This window comes from Labeo rohita, chromosome 19 (assembly GCF_022985175.1).
Source record: "Labeo rohita strain BAU-BD-2019 chromosome 19, IGBB_LRoh.1.0, whole genome shotgun sequence".
NCBI classification, from domain to species: Eukaryota; Metazoa; Chordata; class Actinopteri; order Cypriniformes; family Cyprinidae; genus Labeo; species Labeo rohita.
The window spans coordinates 12,090,005-12,115,032 of record NC_066887.1 but is presented as its reverse complement, the minus strand read 5'-3'; the positions used below and the strand labels follow the sequence as shown (position 1 = coordinate 12,115,032).

Genomic DNA, 25,028 nt, shown 5'->3' with positions numbered 1-25,028 from the left:
TTTGGGCTACTTTTAAAGTGTGAAACGGATTGACTTTGCGGAATGCCGCCGGTTGATTTTTCCCCCACGGGTTAATGGTTTGACAATACTGCATGAATTATATTTGACTGAAATGACTATATGGAAAATTTTATATTCTACCAATGATAAAACTGCAGTTGGTAGGGAGCCTTTAAAGGAGAAGTCCACCTCCAAAACAAAGATTCACATATAATGTACTCACCCCCTTGTCATCCAAGATGTTCATGTCTTTCTTTTGAGGAAAACATTTCAGCATTTTTCTCCATATAATGGACTGATATGGTGCCCCAATTTTGAACTTCCAAAATACAGTTTAAATGCGGCTTCAAACGATCCCAAATGCGGTTGTAAATGATCCCAGCCGAGAAAGAAGGGTCTTATCTAGCACAACGATCGGTTATTTTCATTTAAAAAAATACAATTTAAATACTTTTTAATCTCAAATGCACATCTTGCCTTTCTCTCCCTGAACTCTGTGTATTCTGGTTCAAGACAGTTAGGGTATGTCGAAAAACTCCAATCGTATTTTTTCCCTCAACTTCAAAAATCATTTCAAAATCATCCTACATCGCTGCAGAAGTACCGACCAAGTCTTTACAAAGTAAACATGCAAAGAAGATCAAACACCCTTAACAAAAAAGGTAAAACCGCGATATACTACGATTTTGAAGTTTAGGGAGAACATGAGATGGGAGTTTTTCGATATACCACAACTGTCATGAACCGGAACAAAAGCAGTCCAGGCAGAGTAAGACAAGACGAGCATTTGACATTAAAAAGTATATAAATTGTATCACTTTTATTAAAATAACAGATCGTTTCACTAGATAAGACCCTTCTTTCTTGGCAGGGATCGTTTACAACCGCATTTGGGATTGTTTGAAGCCACATTTAAACTGCATTTTGGAAGTTCAAAATCAGGGCACCATATCAGTCCAATATATGGAGAAAAATCCTGAAATGTTTTCCTCAAAAAACATAATTTTACAGCAACTGTAAAAAGTATTTTAGGTATAGGATCTGTATATTTTGAGTTTTGATATTCGGGATAGGGTCATTGGTTTACCTTTGGTCTTTTCGATTTTCCACTGTGCTAGTTTTGTTACGCAGACCTGGCAACCCTGCCAATTGTGGAATTCTTGAGAATGAAGTTCCTTCTTCACCCACAAGAGGGCAGCCTACTACTGGACAGTGGGGACAGTTTGTCACTCCGGGCCCCAGGGCTGTTGTCAGGGCTCCAACTAAACAGCCAATCCCTGGCAAGGTTGTACATGGGGTCGAAGTGCTGCCTAGCAACTGATTATTGGGTTATGGGCTGTTTACCCCATTACAATGGCATTAAGGGGGCTGCAAGGAGAAAGAAGAGAGCAGTCACATTTGTGCTAGTGTATCTATCTAACTATCTTCTGTGTATGTGTCTGTGGGAATGGTCTAGTAACAGCTGTCAGGGAAGCCCATTATTCATTGGCAAGAAGATGCTGACCCAATCAGAATATTATATTTTGAGAGAGGGAGAGAGAGCACATGCAGATAGATTAGAGGGAATGGAGGGTAAGGGAGGAGGGCGGCATGTACATGAGTGCGGGATGAGTGGGGAGGGAGGGAGAGAGGGAGAGGGGGCCAGATATCAACACATACCGCGTCACAGCAGCAGATTGCAGGCAGAACGTCAGAGCAGAGAGGATATAGCCGCACAGAACCAAAGCCAGCACTATCATTAGACACTGAATCAAGAGTATAGCATTGGATACTGTTCTACCTAAAGCTGTGTGGAAGAGAGGTTGTGCATGTGAACAAAGAGAACAGCACGGTGTGATACAGCCCTGGATAAGTGTGCCGTTAATGAGAAGAGTGGGGGAGAATGAGTCTTGACCCTGTTCAGGTCATGAAGGGGCAAGACCCCATGCCCAACACCTGCCCGTCAGCCTCAAACGGCGATAGCAAAGCATCCTGGGATGACAGCAAGGATATCCATGACAATGTGGGTTCTGCAAAGAAGCCCAAATCAGTAAGTGGCCCATTTCACATTCAGTTTGTGCATAGACAACTCTAACATTCATTGTGACGTGATTTGTCCTATCGCTTCTGTCCTTTTTCTGGTGAGGTCACACTTTTGCAGGCTTGAAGTGTTTACATACAGTAGTGCACGTGTTTCAGCACCCACTTTTAAGTCAGACTTTTTTCCAGTCACTAGTGAGCTGTAGCTTGTCAGAACAGCATAATTACGTTACCAAAACATAAAAAGGAGCATAGCCTTTTATGTTGTGATGCCTGGTTGTGGTGTCAGTGTTTGTAAAACAGAAACAGAACAGGTTTCATGGGAAAGGAGGGGGTGATTGCACTATTAGGTAACGGTACAAATGTAAGGAGATAATGCCATTGGAGGTACAGCAGGTGCAGCTCATTCACTGCTTATTTAGAGTGTGCTAACACCACCGTAAAGATATATCGAAATGCCATCTGTCATATGTTGTGTTCATTAAATTAGTGACATTGAGAACTTTGAATGTGTTATTACATACACTTTGGATGGCACAGTTACTTTACCAGACATAAAAACAGCTCATAGTGTGCAACAGGCAGCTGGTCAACACCATGTGGATAATTCCCTTCTTCACCATAGCCTTTAGCTCTATACTTACACTAAGCGTCACTGGCCTTTTCCAGATCTATTAATAACCTGCAATGCCGTTCTCCTCTTTGTTATCCTCTTGTATTCTCCTGTTTCCAACACTTGTACTGATTGCTCCAGACTAACCCAGATATTATTAATGGTTCCTGTTTCCAGCATTGTCTAGTAGTTTACCTGCAGTGGGTATGGAAAGTCACCACCTCAAAGTTTGCCTGTTTGACCTGCGCAGTATGAACCCACATTAACCAAGTGACGGAAATTATAAAACTGTTAAATATTTCCAGCATTATTGACTAAAGACGACGTTACAGTTCATTTACTGCATATACAGTATAGTGTAACTTGTCATGATGGGAACCTGTCGTTAGACAGCTACATATAAATTTTAATATGCACACATACAGTGCCTTGCGAAAGTATTCATACCCCTGCATTTTTTTCACATTTTGTTATGTTGCTGCCTTAAATTGTTTTTTCAATACCAATCACTCCATACACCATAGTGGTTACAGGCTTTAACCTCTTTGCAAATTTACTAAAAATCAAACCCTTAAATTATTCCATTGCATAAGTATTCATACCCTAATCTGGAACAGTTGGAATTGAGCACTGAGTTCTGTGGCAAATTCAGATGAATGACTATGATTTGAAAAGGCATACACATCTTATTTAAAGGTCTAAAACAGCTGAAAAAGCATATTAGAGCAAAAACCAAGCTGTGAGGTCAAAAAAAGTTCGAAACAACCAGGACTCCTCCTAGAGCTGGCCTCCTGGCCAAACTGAGCAATTGATGGAGAAGGGTTTTGGTTAGACTGGTGACCAAGATCCTGATGGTGGAGCTCCATGATCACATGTGTAGATAGGAGAATCCTACAGAAGGAAAAACATCACTGCAAAATCCACCGATCTGGCTTTATGACAGTGTGGCAGGACTCAATCCTCTCCTTAGTGAAGACAAATGAAAACATACTGCAAAGACAAATGCAAAAAAGCATCTGAAGGACCCTCAGACTGTGAGAAACAAGATTGCCTGGTCTGATGAACCTCAATTCCAAGCATCATGTATGGAGGAAACCAGGCACTGCTCATCACCTGCAGAGTACCATCCCAAAAATAAAGTGTGCTGGTAGTAGCTTCATGCTGTGGGGCTGTTTTTCAGCGGCAGGACTGAGGGACTTGTCAGAGTAAAAGGATAGCTCAAACACAGCAAAATATAGAGATAGCCTTAATGAATAATGCCAAATGATAATTGCCAAATGTTGATGTGCAAAGTTTGTTGCATCATGCCCAAAAAGGTTTGAGGCTGGAAAAATAAATGAGTTAAGGGTATGAATACTTATGCAATGTACATAAATGTATGAAGTTGTGACAATTCTGTTTTTTCTTTGTCATAATGGTGTATGGAGTATAGAGTGATGTGAAAAAAGTCATTTAAAGCAGTTTAACATAAGGCAGCAACATTAACTTAGCAAACACCTTACTAACTATTAAGAAACAGCAAATTAGGTGTTTACTGGGGGCAAAGAACATAGTTAAATATGAATATGTGTTCCCTAATCTAAAGTGTTACCATACATGTAAATATTTAGATTTATCTTTGAAATAATAAATGTTTTATAAGTTTACAACTAGCCTTTCTATTTACAAATGTTGACTTAGTAAGATGTTTCCTTTCTGAAAGAAATTCATCCTTTTTTATTCAGAAAGAATGCATTCATTTGATCAAAAAAGTGATTACAAAGACTTTTACACTGCTATGTAAAAAAAAATCAAATTCATTCGAATTAATTTGTCATATTTTAGAAAAATTGTCCACTTGTTATCTCCACATTAAAGCTCCATAACTTGTTAGCTAATAAACATCCACTGGGAAAATACTTAACCTTTCAATATAGCATTGACCCAAAGCACAATTGCAAAGTATCTGCATAGTTCTTCAGAATAATAGCCAGAAATGATTTATGAAATAAGGTTTTCTATCAACTGGTCCCAGTTTCCAAATAAAAATGGACAATTGCTCTTATTTTTAATGAGACTTAACACAACAAAACAACATTTTTGAAGAAGGATTGTGCTTTTCTATGCCCACTTCATATTTTTAAGGAATATCCGCAGTGTAAAAAAGCAGAGCTGGAGCTTCAGTTTCCGCTTGGTCAGAGGGAAAGAAAACAGAGTTTACTCAGTTTATTTACCGGGAGATTGTTTCCTGAGACAAGCTGTTACTAACACTCAATCTTGACCCCCTGTGGTGTGTGTAACTGTATCTGTGACAGTTTAATTAAAGTGTCTCTATATCAAGAGTTTGAACCATGAATAACATTGCATACTACTGAGCAAGCATTTGGGGAGCTTTTTCAAGCACATGGTTTATATAACACCTCTCCACAGGAGAGCTCAACACCTCTATAGGAACAGCCTCTCCTAAATGCTACAATATCACTTACCCATGAGTCTTAGTGAAATACAGTGTCATAACAGCAAGGTTTGGTGGTTCTTTTCTCAAAAACTTTCATCTGTTGTATTCATTTTCTGCCCCATTTGTGTTTTCCTATTCATTTCCAATCATGGTAATCTCTCCAAACCAGAGCTTATGTGTACTGTAATATGCATTACATAACAGGCAAATATGTATACCTGTGACGTGAAGGTTGATATGAAATGTTATTTTATAAAGGGACCTCTGAGACGGGCCAGGAAGGTGGAGGGAGGCATTTTCTTTGTAAGTATTTTCAAAGGGTCATGCAGATTTTCATCTCTGCCGTCTCATTAACAATCTGTGCTGCTTTGCTCTACTAAACGCATGACCTTTTGACCCACAATATGGACCTGCACAAACTAATACGTTAATGCATTTTAAGAGCTCAGTTTGATGGTGCTTTTAGTACTTTGACAGTGTTAAGTCACTGGGTGCAAAGAAAATTCATTTCGAAATCCATTTCTGTCTTCCAGTAGATATATTAGTGTGTCTGCCAGTGGTGTTTAACTGAAGGCAAGAGATACATGCCTTTAAAGGGGTGCTATTATGCTTTTTCACTTTTTGAACTTTAGTCAGTGTGTAGTGTGTATGTTTGGGCATAAAAAAGATCTACAAAGTTACAAATCTCAAAGTCCACACCAAAAGGAGATATTTCATTTTTTAAAAAATCCCTTTTCCAGAACTACAACGAACGGCTCCTTTGGACTACAACGTTTGTTTTCTGTATGCAATGATGTCACAATGTGGTCCATTAGAATATCACCAAATTAAATCCTGCCTACGGAAATTCTAAGGGTAGGGACGAGGTGGGGGATTAGCCAAACTTTAGTGATGCAGCGTGGAGAACCACTTCAACGAAACGCAGCACAGTGGGTATAAACACAAGCATTGACTAGAGTGGCCGCTTCAGAGCTGTAACACGCCACAGACGTGTCCAGTACAGGGGTTGAAACACATGCTGAAGCCGCGATCTACTCCGGTTGCTGCGTCGGAGCTGTAACGTGCCGCAGACGTGTGGTAAGACATTTATTCATCATACAGTGTAGACAGCTTCACCTAATAATGTGAGTGTTTTTTAAAATGCATAAACTTGCACTAAAATAGGCTAGGCTAATCAGTAATGATGTTCTTTGAAAATGTTAGGCTGCTTTTAACCTTATGCTGGAGCTGGTTTTGTGCAATGAAACTAAGTATGTAAATAATTAAATACATTAGCACCATAATATCATGTATTGGCGATCTCGCAGGCTGAGGATAGGACCCAACGCTACTGTAGCGTATTATTTACTCACCCTCCATAGGTGTATATGACTTCTTTCTTTCAGACGAATGCAATCGAAGTTGTATTAAAATTTATCCTGCTACTCCCAAGCTTTAGAATGGCATAGACGGTTCATACGGCTCCGGGGGGTTAATAAAGGCCTCCTGTAGCGAATCGTTGTGTTTTTGTAAGAAAAATATCTATATTTAAAAATACCGTCTAAGCTGTTCGCCAATCGCAATGCAGTGGGACAGCTAACCAATCACAACACATTTCATTTTTCGGAAGGTGGGCCATCATTAAACCTGAAACTAATCAAGCCTTATGTGCCAGTCTGGGAAAAATGTATTGTAATAATGTAAATTATGTTAAAAATAATGCGTTTTTCAAACAAGCATGAAAGCATGTTCTAGTACACCCCCAAAACAAAATCTTTGTAAAAATCTTGTAGACTTTGTAAAAGAGCATAATAGGACCCCTTTAAGTTTTGATGTGCCTGTGCAATGCATTTTTTGCTGAATGCATTAACAATTGTGATTTCCTGCCCACTGCGCAATGTGACGTCGTAGTGACGTGACCCTGACCGACGGACCCAATATAGACATGATCTGCACGTCTATCCGACGTCCAATGTTTAGTGGGTGTGATTGACCACACATGAAAGACAGTAAATGGCAGAATGAAAAAGTAGAATAAGTAGCATAACCACAATATCACACACAGTGGTTTCCAAAGATCTAAGACTCAGAGTGAAGTGAAAATTATTTTTAATAAATTTTTATTACACCCAGACACACAAACACACACACAAATATACAGTATAATAATTATATAAATTATATTACTTATGCAGTTTGAAAAATTAACATGAATTTCATTAATTTACAAACTAAATTAGTGACTTAGAAGTAGAGCAGGAAAAATAATACTGAATATATTATTTTTCACTAAAATAGACCACAGACCATATGGTAATGGTTCTCAACCTTTTGGACTCTGTGGCCCCACTTGTAAAAAACAAGGCCCTAGAGGGCCTATAATGACAAAGCTGCTATTTTTGTTTATAGAAACTAGGAGTTGCAATTAAATAAGAAATCACAATTTTAAAGTTACCTCATACACTAAGATTTTGGCTAGTGGCCACACTTTTAAAAATCTGTCATGTAATCAGTTTTTTGTTTGACCTAGTAGCCCCTAGTGGCTTGAGAACCACTGGTCTATAGACAGTGTTAGGGAGTAAGTTAGATGTAACAGAATCAGGTAATTTAATAATAAAAAAATAATAATTGTAGCTGTAAGCTGTTACAGTTATTGAGTTACTGTGACCCTGGGCCACAAAACCAGTCCTGAGTAGCACGGGTATATTTGTAGCAATAGCCAAAAATACATTGTATGGGTCAAACTGATTTTCTTTTATGCCAAAAATCCTTAAGATAGTAAGTAAAGATCATGGTCCATGAAGATATTTTGTGAATTTTCTACTGTAAATATATCAAAACTTAATTTTTGATTAGTAATATGCATTGCTAAGAAGTTAATTTGGACAACGAGACAAGGCAGTATTTATATTGTTTTGCACCCTCAGATTCCAGATTTTCAAATAGTTGTATCTCAGCTGAATATTGTCCTATCCTAACAAACCATACATCAATGGAAAGCTTCTTTGACTTTCAGATAATGTATAAATCTCAATTTTAAAAAATTGACCCTTATGACTGGTTTTGTGGTCCAGGGTCACAAATGTGTAATTAAATTACAGTTACTTTTGAAAATGTTAACAATTACAAAGGGGGGTTACATCTGAATATTTTCACACAGATACATACAGATTTGATTGATTTCTTTCCAAAATTGCATTAACTACTCTAAAATATGAGACACCAATGTTTCAGGAGTTTAGGACAGTATATGACACATGCTTATTCCATAACTGTTGAATTTCCTATTTGAGCTTATGTACACTACCAGTCAAAAGTTTTTGAACAGTAAGATTTTTAATGTCTCTTCTGCTCACCAAGCCTGCATTAATTTGATCCAGAGTACAGCAAAATATTCTTACTATTTAAAATAACTGTTTTCTATTTGAATATATTTGAATATATAATTTATTCCTGTGTTTTCAAAGCTGAATTTTTAGCATCATTACTCCAGTCACATAATCCTTCAGAAATCATTCTAATATTCTGATTTGCTGCTCAAAAACATTTATTATTATTATGTTGAAAACAGCATAGTAGAATTTTTCAGGTTTCTTTGATGAATAAAAAGTTCAGAAGAACAGAATTTATCTGAAATATAAATATTTCGTAACATTACAGTATAAATGTCTTTATCATCACTTTTAATCAGTTTAAAGCATCCTTTCTAAACAGTATTAATTTCTATATATTTTATTTCAGATAAATGCTGATTTTTGGATCTCTATAAAAAATGTTTTTTGAACAGCAAATCATCATATTACAATGATTTCTGAAAGATGATGTGACACTGAAGACTGGAGTAATGATGCTTAAAAATGTAGCTTTGATCACAGGAATAAATTACATTTTAAAATATATTCAAATAGAAAACAGTTACCTTAAATAGTACCATTATTTCAAAACTATTCTTTTTGCTGTACTTTGGATCAAATAAATGCAGGCTTGGTAAGCAGAAGAGACTCCTTTAAAAATCATTAAAAATCTTACTGATAAAAAGCTTTTGACTGGTAGTGTATATGCTTTAGTTTACAAGATTAAATGTTTTTTTGTCCAAGGCATTGTTGGATGCCAGTGTTTCCTGTGCTTTAAAATTAAATTATTATAATCTTAACTCTAGTGATGAAGGATTTTGACAGTCTGACAGTAATCAGTGTTTGTAAGGTTAACCCTGAAAAATGTTGAAAACGTATAGAAGAATAATCAAAAAGTAATCAAGTGTAATCAGTTATATTACTTTAATAAATTATTTGAAATAGCTACACTACTTATTACATTTTAAATAGGGTAATCTATAATCCCTTACATTTCCAAAGTAACTTTCCCAACACTGTATAGGACATATATAGGACTTTTTAAAGTTTTCCTAAAACACTCTGATTGTTTGCATTTTTACAATTTCCCCCCTAAACATGAACTCCCGTCTTTTATTCTCATGTTTCAGTCTGGTTCAGAAAACTCTAATGTCTATAGGTTAAATATCTCATATAGCTGGTAAGTGGGCAGTTGCAATTCAAACAATTAGGACAGATTTTAAACAGCAGGTCAATGTTCACTTTTCCTGAGCTGTAAAGGGCTTTTAGAGTAAATGTTCCCTCTAACAATGTGCTGAATAGTTCAAATCTCATCCTGCTGCCCCAGCAGCCCATTCCCTCTGTAATGTAGCGGCCACTTATCTACTGTCATTTCCACAACCACCTGAAATACCCTATCATTAAAACATTTCCCAGTCCTGCTCAAACCTCTCAGGATTTCCCAGCATGAGCGAGAGACATGACACGGCTCATCTGGAATGGCAAATCGGTCTCGGTTCTTTGGGGAAAGAGACTTTTAACTCGTCACAGATCAATTTACACAGGCTTGTCCTTTTCCCATAACCCCCCAGGCAGTACATGTCTTGGGTTGGAGGGTTGTCGTTCGGTTGAGGGCGTGTTGAACAGCATGAACAGCGGTCTGGGTGCGTCATGCGGTAGCCCCTTTCCAAAATTAACTAGCCTTGCTCTTCCTGGTGGTTTCCTGTGACATACTGAGCAGCCAGTAGTCGGCTGACGTGTGGCCATGTGACTATACATCAGCACTGTACATGTTTTATGCTCTGCTGCTGGGAATCACATTACTGACTACATGCCACCTGATGCAGCACCAGCAGTTTCCACTAAATTATATAACACAGGTTGAAAACATTACTTGGAAATTCATTTTAGTTTGATCACTGGATCACTTTCAGTGGTCTGTGTGGCTGCATATGAAATATTGATTGAATAATAAAACTGGGGAACAGAGCTATTGTGATGATCATGATAATCTAAAATTATCCGGTCCTGTCTGATCTACTTTGAAACCGGAGATCCTAATGTGCTCTTCATTAATCACACTATCCGTGCCTTCTCACCTAAAGAGATAATCTGTAATGACGCATGATTGCTTGCTGTGGAGAGATGACTACTGCATTTCATACTGTTCTTTCAGCTGCTTTATGCACTCTACAGAATACATTTGTTGCTGGTTCTTTTTAAAGGGATAGCTCACCCAAAAATAAAAAAATGACCACTTTTTGTAACTACACTCTTAAAAATAAAGGTGCTTTAAAAGATGTTTCACAGCGATGTCACAGAAGAACCATTTTTTGATTCCACAAAGAACCATTCAGTCAAAGGTTCTTCAAAGAACCATCTCTTATTCCCTTTTCATAATCTGAAGAACCTTTTTTTCGCCACAAAGAACCTTTTCTTCAGATGTTAAAGGTTCTTTATGGAACCGTTTAAACCAAAAAAGTTTCTTCTATGGCATTGTGAAGCACTTTTATTTTTAAGAGTGTAGTGGTCAATGTGACTTGAGCTATATTTTAAGTCATCTGAAGTCATGTGATACCTTAGTGGCATTGTTATTCAATAATTTATCCCTTCATGTGAGTTTATGTATATTAAAATGTGGTGTATTAGGGATATGTTAAAATGTTGAAAGACATGTTGAAATCAATAGTTCACACAAAAATGACATGAACGATGATGAATTTCATTTTTAGGTGAACTACTGATTTTAACATGTCTTGCCAGGTTTGAAGTCAATGATCTCAAATGTCACTGGTTATTATATTGAACAGTGTTGTTATTGTTTTTTCAAAAGTAAAACTATTGAAAATCTTTTTTTGCTTTGTTAACTGAAATAAAGCTCAAATAGATAGATAAATAGATAGAGGAAAAACATAAACTTAAAATTTTTTTTTAATGAAAATTAGAAATGTTGTCTTTAAGTGAAATAAAATAAGTTTAAGTTGCAGTGCAAAATGACTAAAACTGAAATAAATATAAATGAATGCTAAATAGAATTATTTAAAAAATGAAAATATTAGAGATTATAAAAAATTACAAAAGCACATTACTAAAATTACTAAGAGTACACAATACAAAGATAATCATATTAATATATCTAGTTTCAATATGTTAGATTTAAGGCTGCATTCACGCCATCTCGTAATTCCGAGATGAAAACACGTGACATTCTACTCTATCTGAATTATGAGTTTCTATAACAACACTATCAACGCCAAAGCCCTCACGTGCTCCTGAACTCGTAATTACAACTTGTAAACTCGGAATGTTCTGAGAGTTACGACTTGGACCAGTGACAGATGTACCGCGTGACCGCCACGACATGACGTGAAGGCAGCATTAGTATGCCCATATTCAAATCAAATAAATGGAAATTAAGAGCCATAGTGGAGATGAAGATTATTAGTGAAAAATTCTTTTAAAAGAATCAACGCAAATGATTTGACTTCAGAAGATTTGTGACAGTGCACAAGTCATATAGACCACTTTTCTGAAATTACAGCACTTGCTTTAAACAAACAGAAGAACCAGGTGTCCTGTACTTATGTGTTACATACTCAAAATTTTTGATGAATGTCTCATAGCTCTTTTATTATCTCTATTCAGCCCAAACCAGAGAATGCAGTCACCATTGCTGTGTCGTCGCGTGTTTTGTTCCGCACAGAGAAAGAGCAGAAGGTGTTTGAGCAGAAAGGAATTGAGGAGTACCTCAGGTATCAGGTGGAGCACGAAAATGAGCCCTTTGCTCCTGGCCCAGCATTCGCATTTGTTAAGGTAATAATGCACAATGATATCTGATGACCAAAAAATATAATGCCTTATCAGCAAAAACTAGGACATTGCCTTAAAGGTACAGTTCACCCAAAAATTAGAATTCTGTCATTAATTACTCACCCTCATGTCGTTCCAAACATGTAAGACCTTCAGACATCAGAACACAAATTAAGATAAAATCTGAGAGCTTTCTGATCTTGCATAGACAACAACACTGCTGACACATTCAAGACCCATGGTAGTAAGGACATTGGTGAAACAGCCTATGTGACATTGGTAGTTCAACCATAATGTTATGAAGCTACGAGAATACTTTTTGCGCACAAAGACAATTTCTTCTCTTCTGTGTCAGTCTCAGCCGTGCATTTACGAGAGTACCAAACACAAATGCGTAGTTGCTTTCCTGTCTATGCAGGGTCAGAAAGCTCTCGGATTTCATAAAAAAATATCTTAATTTGTGTTCCGAAGATGAATGAAGGTCTTACGGGAACCACATGAGGATGAGTAATTAATGACAAAATGTTGGGGTGAACTATCCCTTTAACCGTATTGACTGTAATATTGTCACTACTCATCCCACAATCTACTGATTACAATATTTGGTTATACTCCTTATTTTGCTTGCTTTCTCAGGCACTGGAGACCGTAAACAGCCGGTTACGGGAGCTCTATCCAGACAGCGAGGAGCTTTTTGATATTGTGCTGGTAACCTATAACCATGCTCATGTAGGCGTCAGACTCATCAACACCATCAACTACCACAGTAAGTATATTGCTGACCCTCCAATAACCTGGATTCATACTTTCCATAAACATGTACATGATCAGAAAGGTCCATTCTTGTAAACACAGTGCTGCCCCTTGGGTAATCAAAGTTGACAATGAATGATAATTATTAAAGGAACAGTTCACCCAAAAATAAAAACTGTCATTCCAAACCTGTATGACTTTTCTTTCTTCTGTGGAACATAAAAATCTTTTGAAAAATGTCGTCAACAATCATTAACCAACAATCTTCACAGATTGTTTTACAAAAGAAAGAAAGTCATTAAGGTGAGTAAATGATGACAGAATTTTTATTTAGGGATAAACTACTCCTTTATTTATTGCAAAAACTGAAAAGAAATAAAATTATTATTCATATTAGAAACTTACATGCGTTTTGGTAGGCAGAAAAAAGGCTAAAAGGCAGATCAGCATGGAATCATAAACCACAAAACAGTAAAATACTGCTATGCATGATTAATAGTCAATAAGTCAAAGGCATCGGATGGAAACTAACAACTTGATTCTGAGGACACAAAACTGTAAATGCAAATGTTTTCTTAGAAGATAAATCTCCAGCTGGCCAATCATATCTTCCCACAGAGATGCATGTGACACCTCTAACCTTTGTATCACAAACCAGCCACTTCCTGCTCAGTTCCCTGCAGCGCCCCAGCTGGACTGGTTTTGATCATTCCGGTGGCTCACTGAAGAAAAAACAAACATCTCTCCATCCTTTGGCCTGTCTTTGGACAAAACAACAAATATGCGGATATGAACTGACGTTTCAAAAACCATTTGAAGTCAGAACTTCGTGTCCCGAACCATGAAAAATGTTAGATGTTTGTTGGATAATAAATGTGGGTCTAATGCTGCAATAGTTCCAAAGCCCATCGCTGTAAGAAAGAAAGCAAAAATTACACAAAGAATACAACAAATAAGAATAGACCTATTTTATCTAATCTAAAGCCCAATAATTATTTTTCCAATTTTGGGGGGGCTTTGAAACAAGATCCAATCAGATTACATGAAAGATTATTTGATCTAAAATGTCAAGAGTGTTGAAAATGTCTCTCATATTTCTGTCCTAATCTCACTGGGGAACATTAACCCTGTTAGCTTATAAATGCATACACATTAGGGCTGGGTAATGACACAAATTTCACTATTTGATTTGATTCACATGCTTGCGATTTAGATTCAAATCGATTTAATTCGATATAGATTATTTTGAATATGTATCAGTTACAGTACATGGCAAATTTTCTCAAGAGAAAAAACTTCCAACTAATGCTGTAGAATATGCATGAGAGTCAATTGGTACTACATTACATTACATATGTAGTTGGTACTACATAGGGTATATTGACATCTTTCCGCTTCTGAAACACTGATTGAGCGATTACATGAGACTATTTATTGGATGGAAGGTGTGCTACAATGTTCCGTTCAATGCAACGATGGTTTATTGGTACTCTTGATAATGGCAGAAGCTCTGTAACTCAGGGGAGAAGAATTGTTGAATAAAGTTATTTTAGTTTTTTTATACATAAAAAAAGTATTCTCATAACTTGTCACATAGGTGATTGTGTCGATGTTCTTGGTACCTTTCTGGACCTTGAAAGTGTCAGTTGCGTTGCTGTCTATGCAGGGTCAGAAAGCTGTCGGATTTCATCAAAAATATCTTAATTTGTCTTCTGAAGATGAACAAAGGTCTTACGGGTTTGGAACGACATGAGGATAAGTAATTAATGGCAGAATTTTCATTTTTAAGTGAACTATCCCTTTAAGAATAGATATCATTTCATAAAAATGAGAATCTATTTAAACTGTGAAATCAGTAATTTTTTTTTACCCAGCCCTAATACACATTCCTAATACTCATATTCAAACATAGTAGAATTATTTAGCAATAGCAATAAATAATCTGACATTATATGGAATGGTTTTTCTGATTTCTTTGACGTCTCAAGTATTGTAGCATCATCAGCCAATCACATACCATTGAACTTAATGCATTTCTTTTCTTTTGAGCCTTTTTATCTCGTTTATCTAATTTTTTATCTCATTATTTAACGGCTCTCGGGAATACTCAATTCTGATTGGTCAGTCACAGCATCCTGTGGTCACAGGTCACACATTTTTGTATAACGAGGCTAAACTGTATATTTGACACTGTTCCTGTCATTCACCCTCCTACTTGGTGCACTCAGCAGTTTCTTTTTTTTAAAGATAAAATAAATCAATATTTAATGATCATTTATTCATTTATTTGCTAAGTAGCTTTAGAAAGTGTGATAATCTACCCAAAGTGATCATCATCCTAAAATATACCCCATTAGGACGATACAAGACCCCACCACTCTGTGTCGTGATTTGGATGGGGGTTCATTTTATGATAATGATTAGCTGGCTGTACCTTATCCTTTACTTTACTCCAGTGCAAACTTGGCTTTACATGTCATGTAAATTAAACCTACTGCTGATGCCTTACTGAGCTGGCACCCACGCACTAATGTGTCAGAGGCTAAAAGGAGCACATTACCCCAACATTTCCCACCAGTGTAGGCTTTCCATCTGTTAAACAGTTCATAAGTGAGGTGTCGAAAGTGAAATCTTCTAATTGAAAACTGTGACAATTTAAACACTGTTTAACTAACTAACTGTTTAACTAACTCTTTTCTTTTCTAACAGCATTTCCCCTCATTAAAGGAGAACTCCACTTCCAGAACAACAATTTACAAATAATTTACTCACCCCCTTGTCATCCAAGATGTTCATGTCTTTCTGTCTTCAGTCGTAAAGAAATTATGATTTTTGAGGAAAGCATTTCAGGATTTTTCTTCATATAATGGACTTCATTGGTGCCCCGATTTTGAACTTCCAAAATGCAGTTTAAATGCAGCTTTAAAGGGCTTTAAATGATCCCAGCTGAGGAAGAAGATCTAACGAAACGATCTGTCATTTTTTTTCAAAAAATAAAAATTTGTATACTTTTTAAACACAAAAGCTCGTGTAGCACAGGTTCTGGGATGCGCGTTCAGGACACTACGTACTATTGAATCACGTCGAAAAGGTCACGCAGAACTACAGACCCAGTGTTTACAAAGGGAACGCGCAAAGACTAAGAAAGTGCAAGTAAGTCAAACGCTGTTTACAAACAAAAAGCTACAATGATGTCGGACAATTCTGAAGTTGTAGGAGAAAATAAGATGGAGTTTTTTGCCATTTTTCTAACTTTTTGAGCCAGTGAACAGACGATGAACTTAGATGTGATTCGTAGTAGTGATGGAAAGTTCGGATCATTTTACCGACTCTGACCTTTAAGTCTCGTTCAGCAAAATGAACGAATCTCTTTTCGAGTCATTTCGTTCATTTTAGCAAAATATAATTAAAATGTTACGTTACTTCCCTAACACAGCTACTGCTTACACAAACGTTGATCACACTACAAACAAGACAAAACTGTAATGCTATAAGAAACAGAAAAGATTAATTCATTGTTTACCTGGGTCTTTAGTCTATGATTAGCTCATCTCACCTCTTATCTGACAAGTTTTCGGGTTTGAGTCGTTCGTTTATCGCATGACAGCAACATAAGATGAGCGAACGACTCGAAAAACCCGAAGACTCGAAACAGGTGAACTAATTCCAGTACAGAACCTAATAGGATGTTGCGCATGCGTGACTGAATGAATCACTCCCTGAGACGACTCTTCCCGAGTCACATTAAAGATCCGTTCAAATTGAACGAATCATTCAAGAACACGCATCCCAGAGCCTGTGCTACACAAGCTTTTGTGCTTAAAAAGTATACAAATTTTTATTTTTTAAAAAAAATGACAGATCGTTTCGCTAGATGAGACCCTTCTTCCTCGGCTGGGATCATTTAGAGCCTTTTGAAGCTGCATTTAAACTGCATTTTGGAAGTTCAAAATCGGGGGCACAATTGAAGAAAAATCCTGAAATGTTTTTCTCAAAAACCCTAATTTCTTTATGACTGAAGACAGAATAACGTGAACATCTTGGATGACAATGGCATGAGTAAATTATATGTAAATTGTTGTTCTGGAAGTGATAGAAAAAGGTTTTACAGATTAAGAAGCTAATACTTCTAAGGGATAGTTCACCCAATAATTAAAATTCTGACAGTAATTATTCACCCTCATATCATTCCAAATCTGTAAGACCTTCGTTCATCTTCAGAACACAAATTAAGATATTTTTGATGAAATCTGAGAGCTTCTGACCCTGCATAGACAGCAACACAACTACCACGTTCAAGAAAGGTAGTAAGGACATCGTTAAAACAATCCATGTGACATCAGTGGTTCGACCTTCATTTTATGAACCTACAAGAATACTTTTTGTGTGCAAAGAATACAAAAATAATGACTTTATTTAACAATTTCTTTCATCAAAAATACTTTACTTTGTATTCTAAAGATGAGCGAAGGTCTTACAGGTTTGGAACAATATGAGGGTGATTAATTAATGACAGAATTATCATTTTTGGGTGAACTGAAAAGGATTTGTTTTCCGTTTTGTTTTATATTGCATCCATGCCACTAGATGTCACTATAAACCATAAACTCAGCCACATTTACTATTTACTGATCAATTCAGTATACACACTTTTTTTGTTCACATGTACATACCCTTTCAAAAGGTACTAATATGTACCTTTAAAGTACTCTTTATGGGTAAATATAGTACAAAGGTGTACCTTTTGAAAGGGTTCTGCCTCAGTGACAGCTTTTGTAGAGTGTGTTCTAAATTAAAACAGCAATAAAAAGCATTAGACTGGATGCTGGCTATGACAATAACTAATTAAATGTGTAACAATACCTTGAATGCAATGTAAGTTGCTTTGGATAAAAAGGTTTGCCAAATGAATAAATGTAAATGTAATAATATCCAGAGCTCATGAAATGTTAATTGCTGTTTAATATTCTTCTCTCGTTCCCCAGATCTATTCATTGAGCGGTTCTGCATGACAGGAGGTAGCAGCCCCATTGGGTACCTGAAAGCGTGGCATACAAACTTGTATTTGTCTGCCGATGCTGAAAAGGTTCAGGAAGCCCTCGCTGAAGGTTAGGCCACAGTGAATATGAGATAACACATGCAGCTGCCTAGTACTTAATCTTGTGGCACAATTACATTCAGTAAATCAAAGGAAAAATGTGACATTTTTGTACAACAAGCAGTGCTTACAAGAGACCTCTGATGTTATGTTAATCAGGACAATGTTTCTAAGACTTCTGACAAAATATAGTTGCGTAAAAAGGTTTTAATCAAATTGGATTCACAAATGGTGAGTGTAAGTTATAGAATGTGATGCAAAATTGGTGTAAGTACAGATATGTGATGGACCACAAAACCAGTCATAAGGGTCAATTTTTCAATATTGAGATTTATACATCACATGAAAGCTGAATAAATAAGCTTTCAATTGATGTTTTGTTTGTTAGGATAGGACAATATTTGGCCGAGATACAGCTATTTGAGTATATGGAATCTGAGGGCTCAAAAAAATCAAAATATTGAGAAAATCACCTTTAAAATTGTCCAAATGAAGTTCTTATCAATGCATATTAGTAATCAAAAATTAAGTTTTAATATATTTACAGTAGGAATTTTACTAAATATCTTCATGGAACATGATCTTTACTTAATTTCCTGATGATTTTTCTCATAAAAGAAAAATCAATAATTTTGACCCATACAATGTATTTTTGGCTATTGCTACAAATATACCCCAGCGACTTAAGACTGGTTTTGTGGTCCAGGGTCACATATGTCGTAATGACAACACAGCTCTGAAAAATAACATGAAGAGAACTTAGCAAGAAACCAGTTTAACAATCATGAACAGGTGTGCTTTGCAGACATTAGACTTGTGGTATATTTAGATAGCATTTGAGAGGTAACCTCTCAATGATTTTGAATTATGAAAAGTGCCAAATTACTTAGTGGTCAAAGTGACACCAAAGGAATTTAAATCCTTTGAGCCCCATACTGTATGTTGCATCTTACTGTAGTATAAATAAATGTGTATATAAAATAAGCTAAATAAATCTGACCAAAGTTGGGAAACACATTGAACTCCAGATCGACTTAACAATCCAATGACCTATTTGCTTTACTCAGGGTTAATGGGTCCTAATGTCTTTAAAGGACACTCTTTAAATGTCATTCATCACTCTGCTTTTTCCTTTAGGCTGGTGAGCTTTATCTTTGTCTTTGTGTTTTCTTACAGGGATTGCAGCAGCCACCATGTTTATGCCAGAAAAACAAATCGAGGTGTCCGAGACCCAGCTGAGAGTGGCATTCGATGGCGACGCTGTACTTTTCTCTGATGAATCTGAGCGCATTTTTAAGGCCCACGGCCTGGACAAGTTCTTCGAGCATGAGAGGGAAAATGAAAACAGATTGCTAGATCATGTATGCATTTTTATTGTTACCAATATGAGCTGTTTATATTTTAAATGCATTTTAAAGGAATAGTTACACTACCAGTCAAAAGTTTTTAATGTTTTTTTTTAAAGAAATCTCTTGTGCTCTCCAAGCCTGCATTTATTTGATCCAAAGTACAGAAAAATAGTACAAATATTTTAAAATAACTCTTTTGTATTTTAATATATTTTGAAATGTAATTTATTTCTGTGATTTCAAAGCTGAATTTTCAGCATCATTACTAAAGTCACATGATTCTTCAGACATCATTCTAATATTCTGTTTTGCTGCTCAAAAACATTTATTATTATTATTATGTTGAAAACAGCTAAGTAGAATTGTTCAGGTTTTTTAAATGAATAGAAAGTTTAGAAGAACAACATTTATCTGAAATAGACATCTTAATTATAATAATACAAAAGCTTTTTATTTCGATAAATGCTGATCTTTGGATCTTTCTATTCATCAAAGAATACTGAAAAAAATATATTCAGCTGTTTTAAATATTTATTATAATAAATATTTCTTTAACTGCAAATCAGCATATTAGAATGATTTCTGAGTAATGATGCTAAAAATTTTGCTTTGATCACAGTACAAATATTTCACAATATGCTGCTTTCGCTGTATTTTGGTTCAAATAAATGCAGGCTTGGTGAGCATAAGAGAATTCTTTAAAAAACGCGAAAATAAAATTTGCTGAACATGTATTTAGTTTGTTTCTTCTTTGTAGAAATTTAACATTATATAACTTGCTCACCAATGGATCCTTTGCAATGAATAGGTGCCGTCAGAATGAGAGTCCAAATCTTGATCTGTGCATATTTCTCCACTGATTCAGATGAAACAACATTTTCACTGGAGAAAGCAATGATGTTTTATCCAGACACAACATCTGAAGTTAAAAACATGCAGCTTTTCACTTCACAAGATATTAATTGCTGGATTGGAGTTGTGGTTTACTTATGGGTTCTTGTGATGCTTTTATCAGCTGTTTGAACTCTCATTCTGACGGCACCCATTCACTCCATGATCCATTGGTGAACAAGTGCTGTAATGCTAAATTTCTCCAAATCTGTTTTGATGAATACTTTATATCTGTCTGCCTCACAGGGGCCACTGAAAGGTTTCCTGGAAGTGCTCGGGAAGCTTCAGAAGAAATTCTACGCTAAAGGCCACCGTCTGGACTGTCCCATTCGCACCTACCTCGTGACAGCCCGCAGTGCAGCCAGCTCAGGCATCCGTGCCTTAAAGACTCTCCGTGCCTGGGGACTAGAGACAGACGAGGCTCTTTTCCTGGCCGGGGCACCAAAAGGCCCCATGCTGGAGAAAATCCGGCCCCACATCTACTTTGATGACCAGATGTTTCACGTGGAGGGTGCTGTAGAGATGGGTGCCATTGCTGCCCATGTGCCCTATGGGATTGCACAGAAATACCCTCATAAAAAAAGCACCAATGCAGGAAAATAAACAAAAGACACATTATGTTCTTATTTTGGAAGCGACGTTCAAGTTGCAGACATCTTTATTTTGTAAACTCGGTTGTGCACTCATTGGATCAGGACCTCAGTATTCTCTTGGCCTTTTTCTGTGACCTATGCAAGGACACACACAACATTTAACCAGCTAAAGATTCAACCCAGTGTTGTTCTTCTTCACTGCCTCACTATCAGTAATTCTGTACATGACTATGCATTATGATCAAAATTTGACCAGTATGCCGCTGCTGAAGCACTGCAATGAATGGTCATTTTCATCTAAGCATATGTTTCTCAGCAATAGTTTGTCGAAATATACATGACATCAACTTACTGTTAAAATGGAATGTGTGCTGCTATTCCTATATGTAAAGTGAATATGTAAAGTGACAAAGGAAAAGGAGTGAATCTGAAATGGTGTTTACACAGTGTGTGTTTTGAACCACACCTACCAGTCAAAAGTTTTTGAACAGTAAGATTTTTCATGTTTTTCAAAGAAGTCTCTTCTGCTCACCAAGCCTGCATTTCTTTGATCCAAAGTACAGCAAAAACAGTAACATTTTGAAATATTTTTACTATTTAAAATAACTGTTTTCTATTTGAATATATTTTAAATTTTAATTTATTCCTGTAAATTCAGAGCTGTATTTTTAGCATTATTACTCCAGTCACGTGATCCTTCAGAAATAATTCTAATATTCTGATTTGATATATATATATATATATATATATATATATAAGCTCTATGCTTTTGAATGGTATATATATAAAGCTTTTTATTTCAGATAAATTCTGATCCTTGGATCTTTCTATTCATCAGACTGTTTTAAATATTGATAATAATAATAATATATATTTCTTTAACAGCAAATCAGCATATTAAAATGATGGCGTAATGATGCAGAAAATGTAGTTTTGATCACAGGTATAAATTATATTTTAAAATATATTCAAATAGAAAACAGTTATTTTAAATAGTAAAAATATTTCAAAATTTTACTGTTTTTGCCATACCTTGGATCAAATAAATGCAGGCTTGGTGAGCAGAAGAGACTTTTTTTTAAAAAAAACTGTTCAAAAACTTTTGACTAGTGTAATTCAGCAATGTACTGTGATGGTGTTCTTGTTTATTACTGTAGATGGTGTTGTGTGAGCAAAAGTACAGTATTCTTTTATGTAATCTAATGTATGTGGTCGTATATAATGAATGGAGTGTTAGTTTGTAATGTAATATTTAATACTGAAGAGAAGCCATAATATTTTACATATGATATGAAGATGAAATATTCAGAATCTATAGAAAGCCAAAAGTAGTGAATGATATATTTCATTTTTACAGTGATAACTGTACTTTTTTGATTTTATTATCTGCATTCAATATACATTATTATTTAAAAGTTTGGGATTAATAATATTTTTTGGAAGGAAAATTAATAATTTTATTCAACAAGGATGCATTAAATCAATCTAAAGTGACAGTAAATACATTTAAAAATCCTGAAAAATAAGTATCACAGTTTCCAAAAAAAAAATTAAGGCAGCACAACTGTTTTCAATATTGATTATAATAAGAATCGTTTCTTGAGCAGCAAATCATTATATAAGAATGATCTCTGAAGGATCATGTGACACTGAAGACTTAAGTAATGACTAAAGCTGCTGAAAATTCAGCTTTAAATTTCGCAATATTAGTGTTTTAATGTATTTTGATCAAATAAATGCAGCCTTGATTGAGTATAATGAGAGACTTCTTTCAAAAACATTAAAATATTGTATCAACTCCGAACTTTTGAATAGTGGTGTTTAAATATACACACACAAATTTGACATGGGTGGTTATATTATGTTATTTATAGGAAGGAAAGTTAAGGTATGTGAAAGAAAGTGTGAAGGAATAGAAGTGGTCACATATGTCTACAGATGTCATCCAAAGAAAGAAAATCCCCTTGCTAGTTAATTTGTAGAAACAAAAGTTAAACTGTGCACTATTTCTACTGGGCTTTATTACCTGCCAGATACATTTGTAATGTAGTTAATATCCTTTCTTGTTTACACATAATCCTTGGCTTGGCAACTAGCACACAAATAAAAGTGATCATCATTATGGTTTAATCCAGAATTGGCAACTGTCCATTTGTGCTTTAGTAATAATTTCCTGCTTCTTATTTACTGGTTTATTCACGTTTCTTGTGCCTTGTCTTCCCGTGCTGTTAAGTAATGTTTTGCAGCATCTGTCCTATATAAACATTATTGGAACAAATTGTGTTGACGTCAGTATTTAGTCTGCCTCTTTAAATTAATCCACCTCTCATTGTTAAATCTACACGAAATGTGTCTAGTTGCCTCCTCCATAACTGTCTGCTCATTTACAGATCTGTCACTGTGCAGTTATGGATAATATGGATTGAGAATGTCAATATTATGTAGGACAAAACATATATAATGCTATACAATTTCAAAAGAGGTCTATGTAAGTGATCTGAGGTATATTCAGGTAAATTGGGTCACCTTTTAAAATTATGATAACTGTTCACTCTATTTGTAGTCACGATCTGTCAAACAATATCTTACAGCCATTTTCGGATTCTAAGAAAATTGCTTAACAACTTTTAATGTCATGGATACAACGATGTAGTCAAAGACATTTCCAATACCGAATAAACTTTCTATTCATTAAACTGTACAATACAGAATAAATAAAGTCATTAACCCAGAGAAGCAAATATCATTTCAGCTTACATTGTGCTCTATCATAACTGCAAATTGGACATGGAGAACATATTGTTCTCTTATACAGGATGTTCTGTTCTGACTGAATGAAGAATATTGGTTTTTGCATTTAGGAACTAATGTTAAAATCTACCTTTATACAAAAGGTAAAATTTCAAGGAATGCAGAATTTTATGAGGACACAGAACTTTTGTGTCCATGTGCAACGTGGCACAAAAAAGTCTTATCACCGTCAGCATATTTCTCCTGCAAATGCTGTACAGACAAAAGACTAACTGCATAATAGTCCTTCAGCTGTTCCTTGTTCAGTATAAAGAATGAACTGTTTTATAAAATACAATTTTTGTATTTTTTAGAATATATTTGGCATGCACCTCCTCAGCATCACAATAGGTGGCAGCAAAGCTTTATAAGATGCTCAATGATGGCAGACGGTCTAATGCCTAAAACAAGATTAATTAGTACTATCTTTTAAAACATTGATAAATAAGAAGCATTTATATACTTACGGCATTTATTAACTTGCTCATCATCCTGATGTATGTGACGTCTAAGATTTGCTGGAGGTTGCTGTGTGAGAGTCTAAAACCAGAAGTAAATTTGTCAGTGTCCAAGCACTTGTTAAATTCAGTGAGGTTTTGAAACTAAAAAGAGAAGAAATGAATGCTCTCTCTGTTGATCGTTGCTGCTGGTGCCAATTACCCAAAAGCCTCGCCAAACTGCAAGCGCAGATAAACTAGAGGACTATCAAGCAACTGTGTCTCTGAGGCGCCATCGTGGTAATGAGGCCATCGTTGTCCACCCCATGTGTAGTGATTGATCAGAGATCGTTTCCATTTTATTACTTTGGAGAAGTGCTGGGGAGGGACTACTGCCATCTGGCTGACTTTATTAATACACTGTTCTCAAACAGTCTGTAAATAAGCAAATGAAAGTCTGCTGCTAAACGGAATCTCAATGAAAAAGCTGTCTAAAACTGATTAAGAAAACTAATTTAGGGTGCATTTTAACAGCTTTATTTCAAGTGCAAAGCTGGACTTGAATGTTCAAATTAAATATTAAAGTATGTGTAAAGGCAATTCAGAGTTGTTTCTAAACACATTATAGATGTTAGAAATGTATTGCTAAAAAACACCCATTACAAAGACTAAACTATGTAGTAATGAATTGTGGAGTTAGACTATTAAACAGTTTTCCACCATTTTTGTGTTCAGGATTTTGTGGGCGGGCCTAAAATGTCTGAGTATAGCCTCTCCCCTAACACTATAATAACTAGAGTGTATAGACCAATTGTTGTGGTAGAAAAACACTGGTAACAAGTGGAGGGAAATGGGTAAAATCCATTGAATAAAAGGACCAATTTGTATTGTTGTGCTTTTGGATGTTTGAATCGGAATGCAAATCAT

General features: G+C 35.7%; 1 protein-coding gene across 2 annotated transcripts; it reads left to right on the top strand.

Annotated features, from left to right (window-relative positions):
• Positions 1 to 1,660: 1,660 nt before the first annotated feature.
• Positions 1,661 to 23,583, top strand: nt5c1aa (5'-nucleotidase, cytosolic IAa). 2 transcript variants are annotated; one of them, XM_051137407.1, is made up of 7 exons: positions 1,664 to 2,029; positions 5,328 to 5,372; positions 12,026 to 12,193; positions 12,827 to 12,956; positions 17,929 to 18,051; positions 19,218 to 19,402; positions 20,528 to 23,581. In XM_051137407.1, exons 1-7 carry the CDS (start codon positions 1,883 to 1,885, stop codon positions 20,882 to 20,884), a joined length of 1,155 nt encoding a protein of 384 aa, XP_050993364.1. In that variant the 5' UTR covers positions 1,664 to 1,882; the 3' UTR covers positions 20,885 to 23,581. The 2 variants fall into 2 exon arrangements, with proteins under 2 accessions (XP_050993365.1, XP_050993364.1); XM_051137408.1 differs by lacking the exon at positions 5,328 to 5,372 and having other exon boundaries at positions 1,661 to 2,029; positions 20,528 to 23,583.
• Positions 23,584 to 25,028: the final 1,445 nt, after the last annotated feature.

Coding starts and splice junctions, on each gene's coding strand:
- nt5c1aa (XM_051137407.1), top strand. CDS start 1,883: ATGAGTCTTGACCCTGTTCAGGTCATGAAGGGGCAAGACCCCATGCCC. Junction 2,030..5,327: donor CTGCAAAGAAGCCCAAATCA/GTAAGTGGCCCA, acceptor TATTTTATAAAG/GGACCTCTGAGACGGGCCAG. Junction 12,194..12,826: donor CAGCATTCGCATTTGTTAAG/GTAATAATGCAC, acceptor TTGCTTTCTCAG/GCACTGGAGACCGTAAACAG.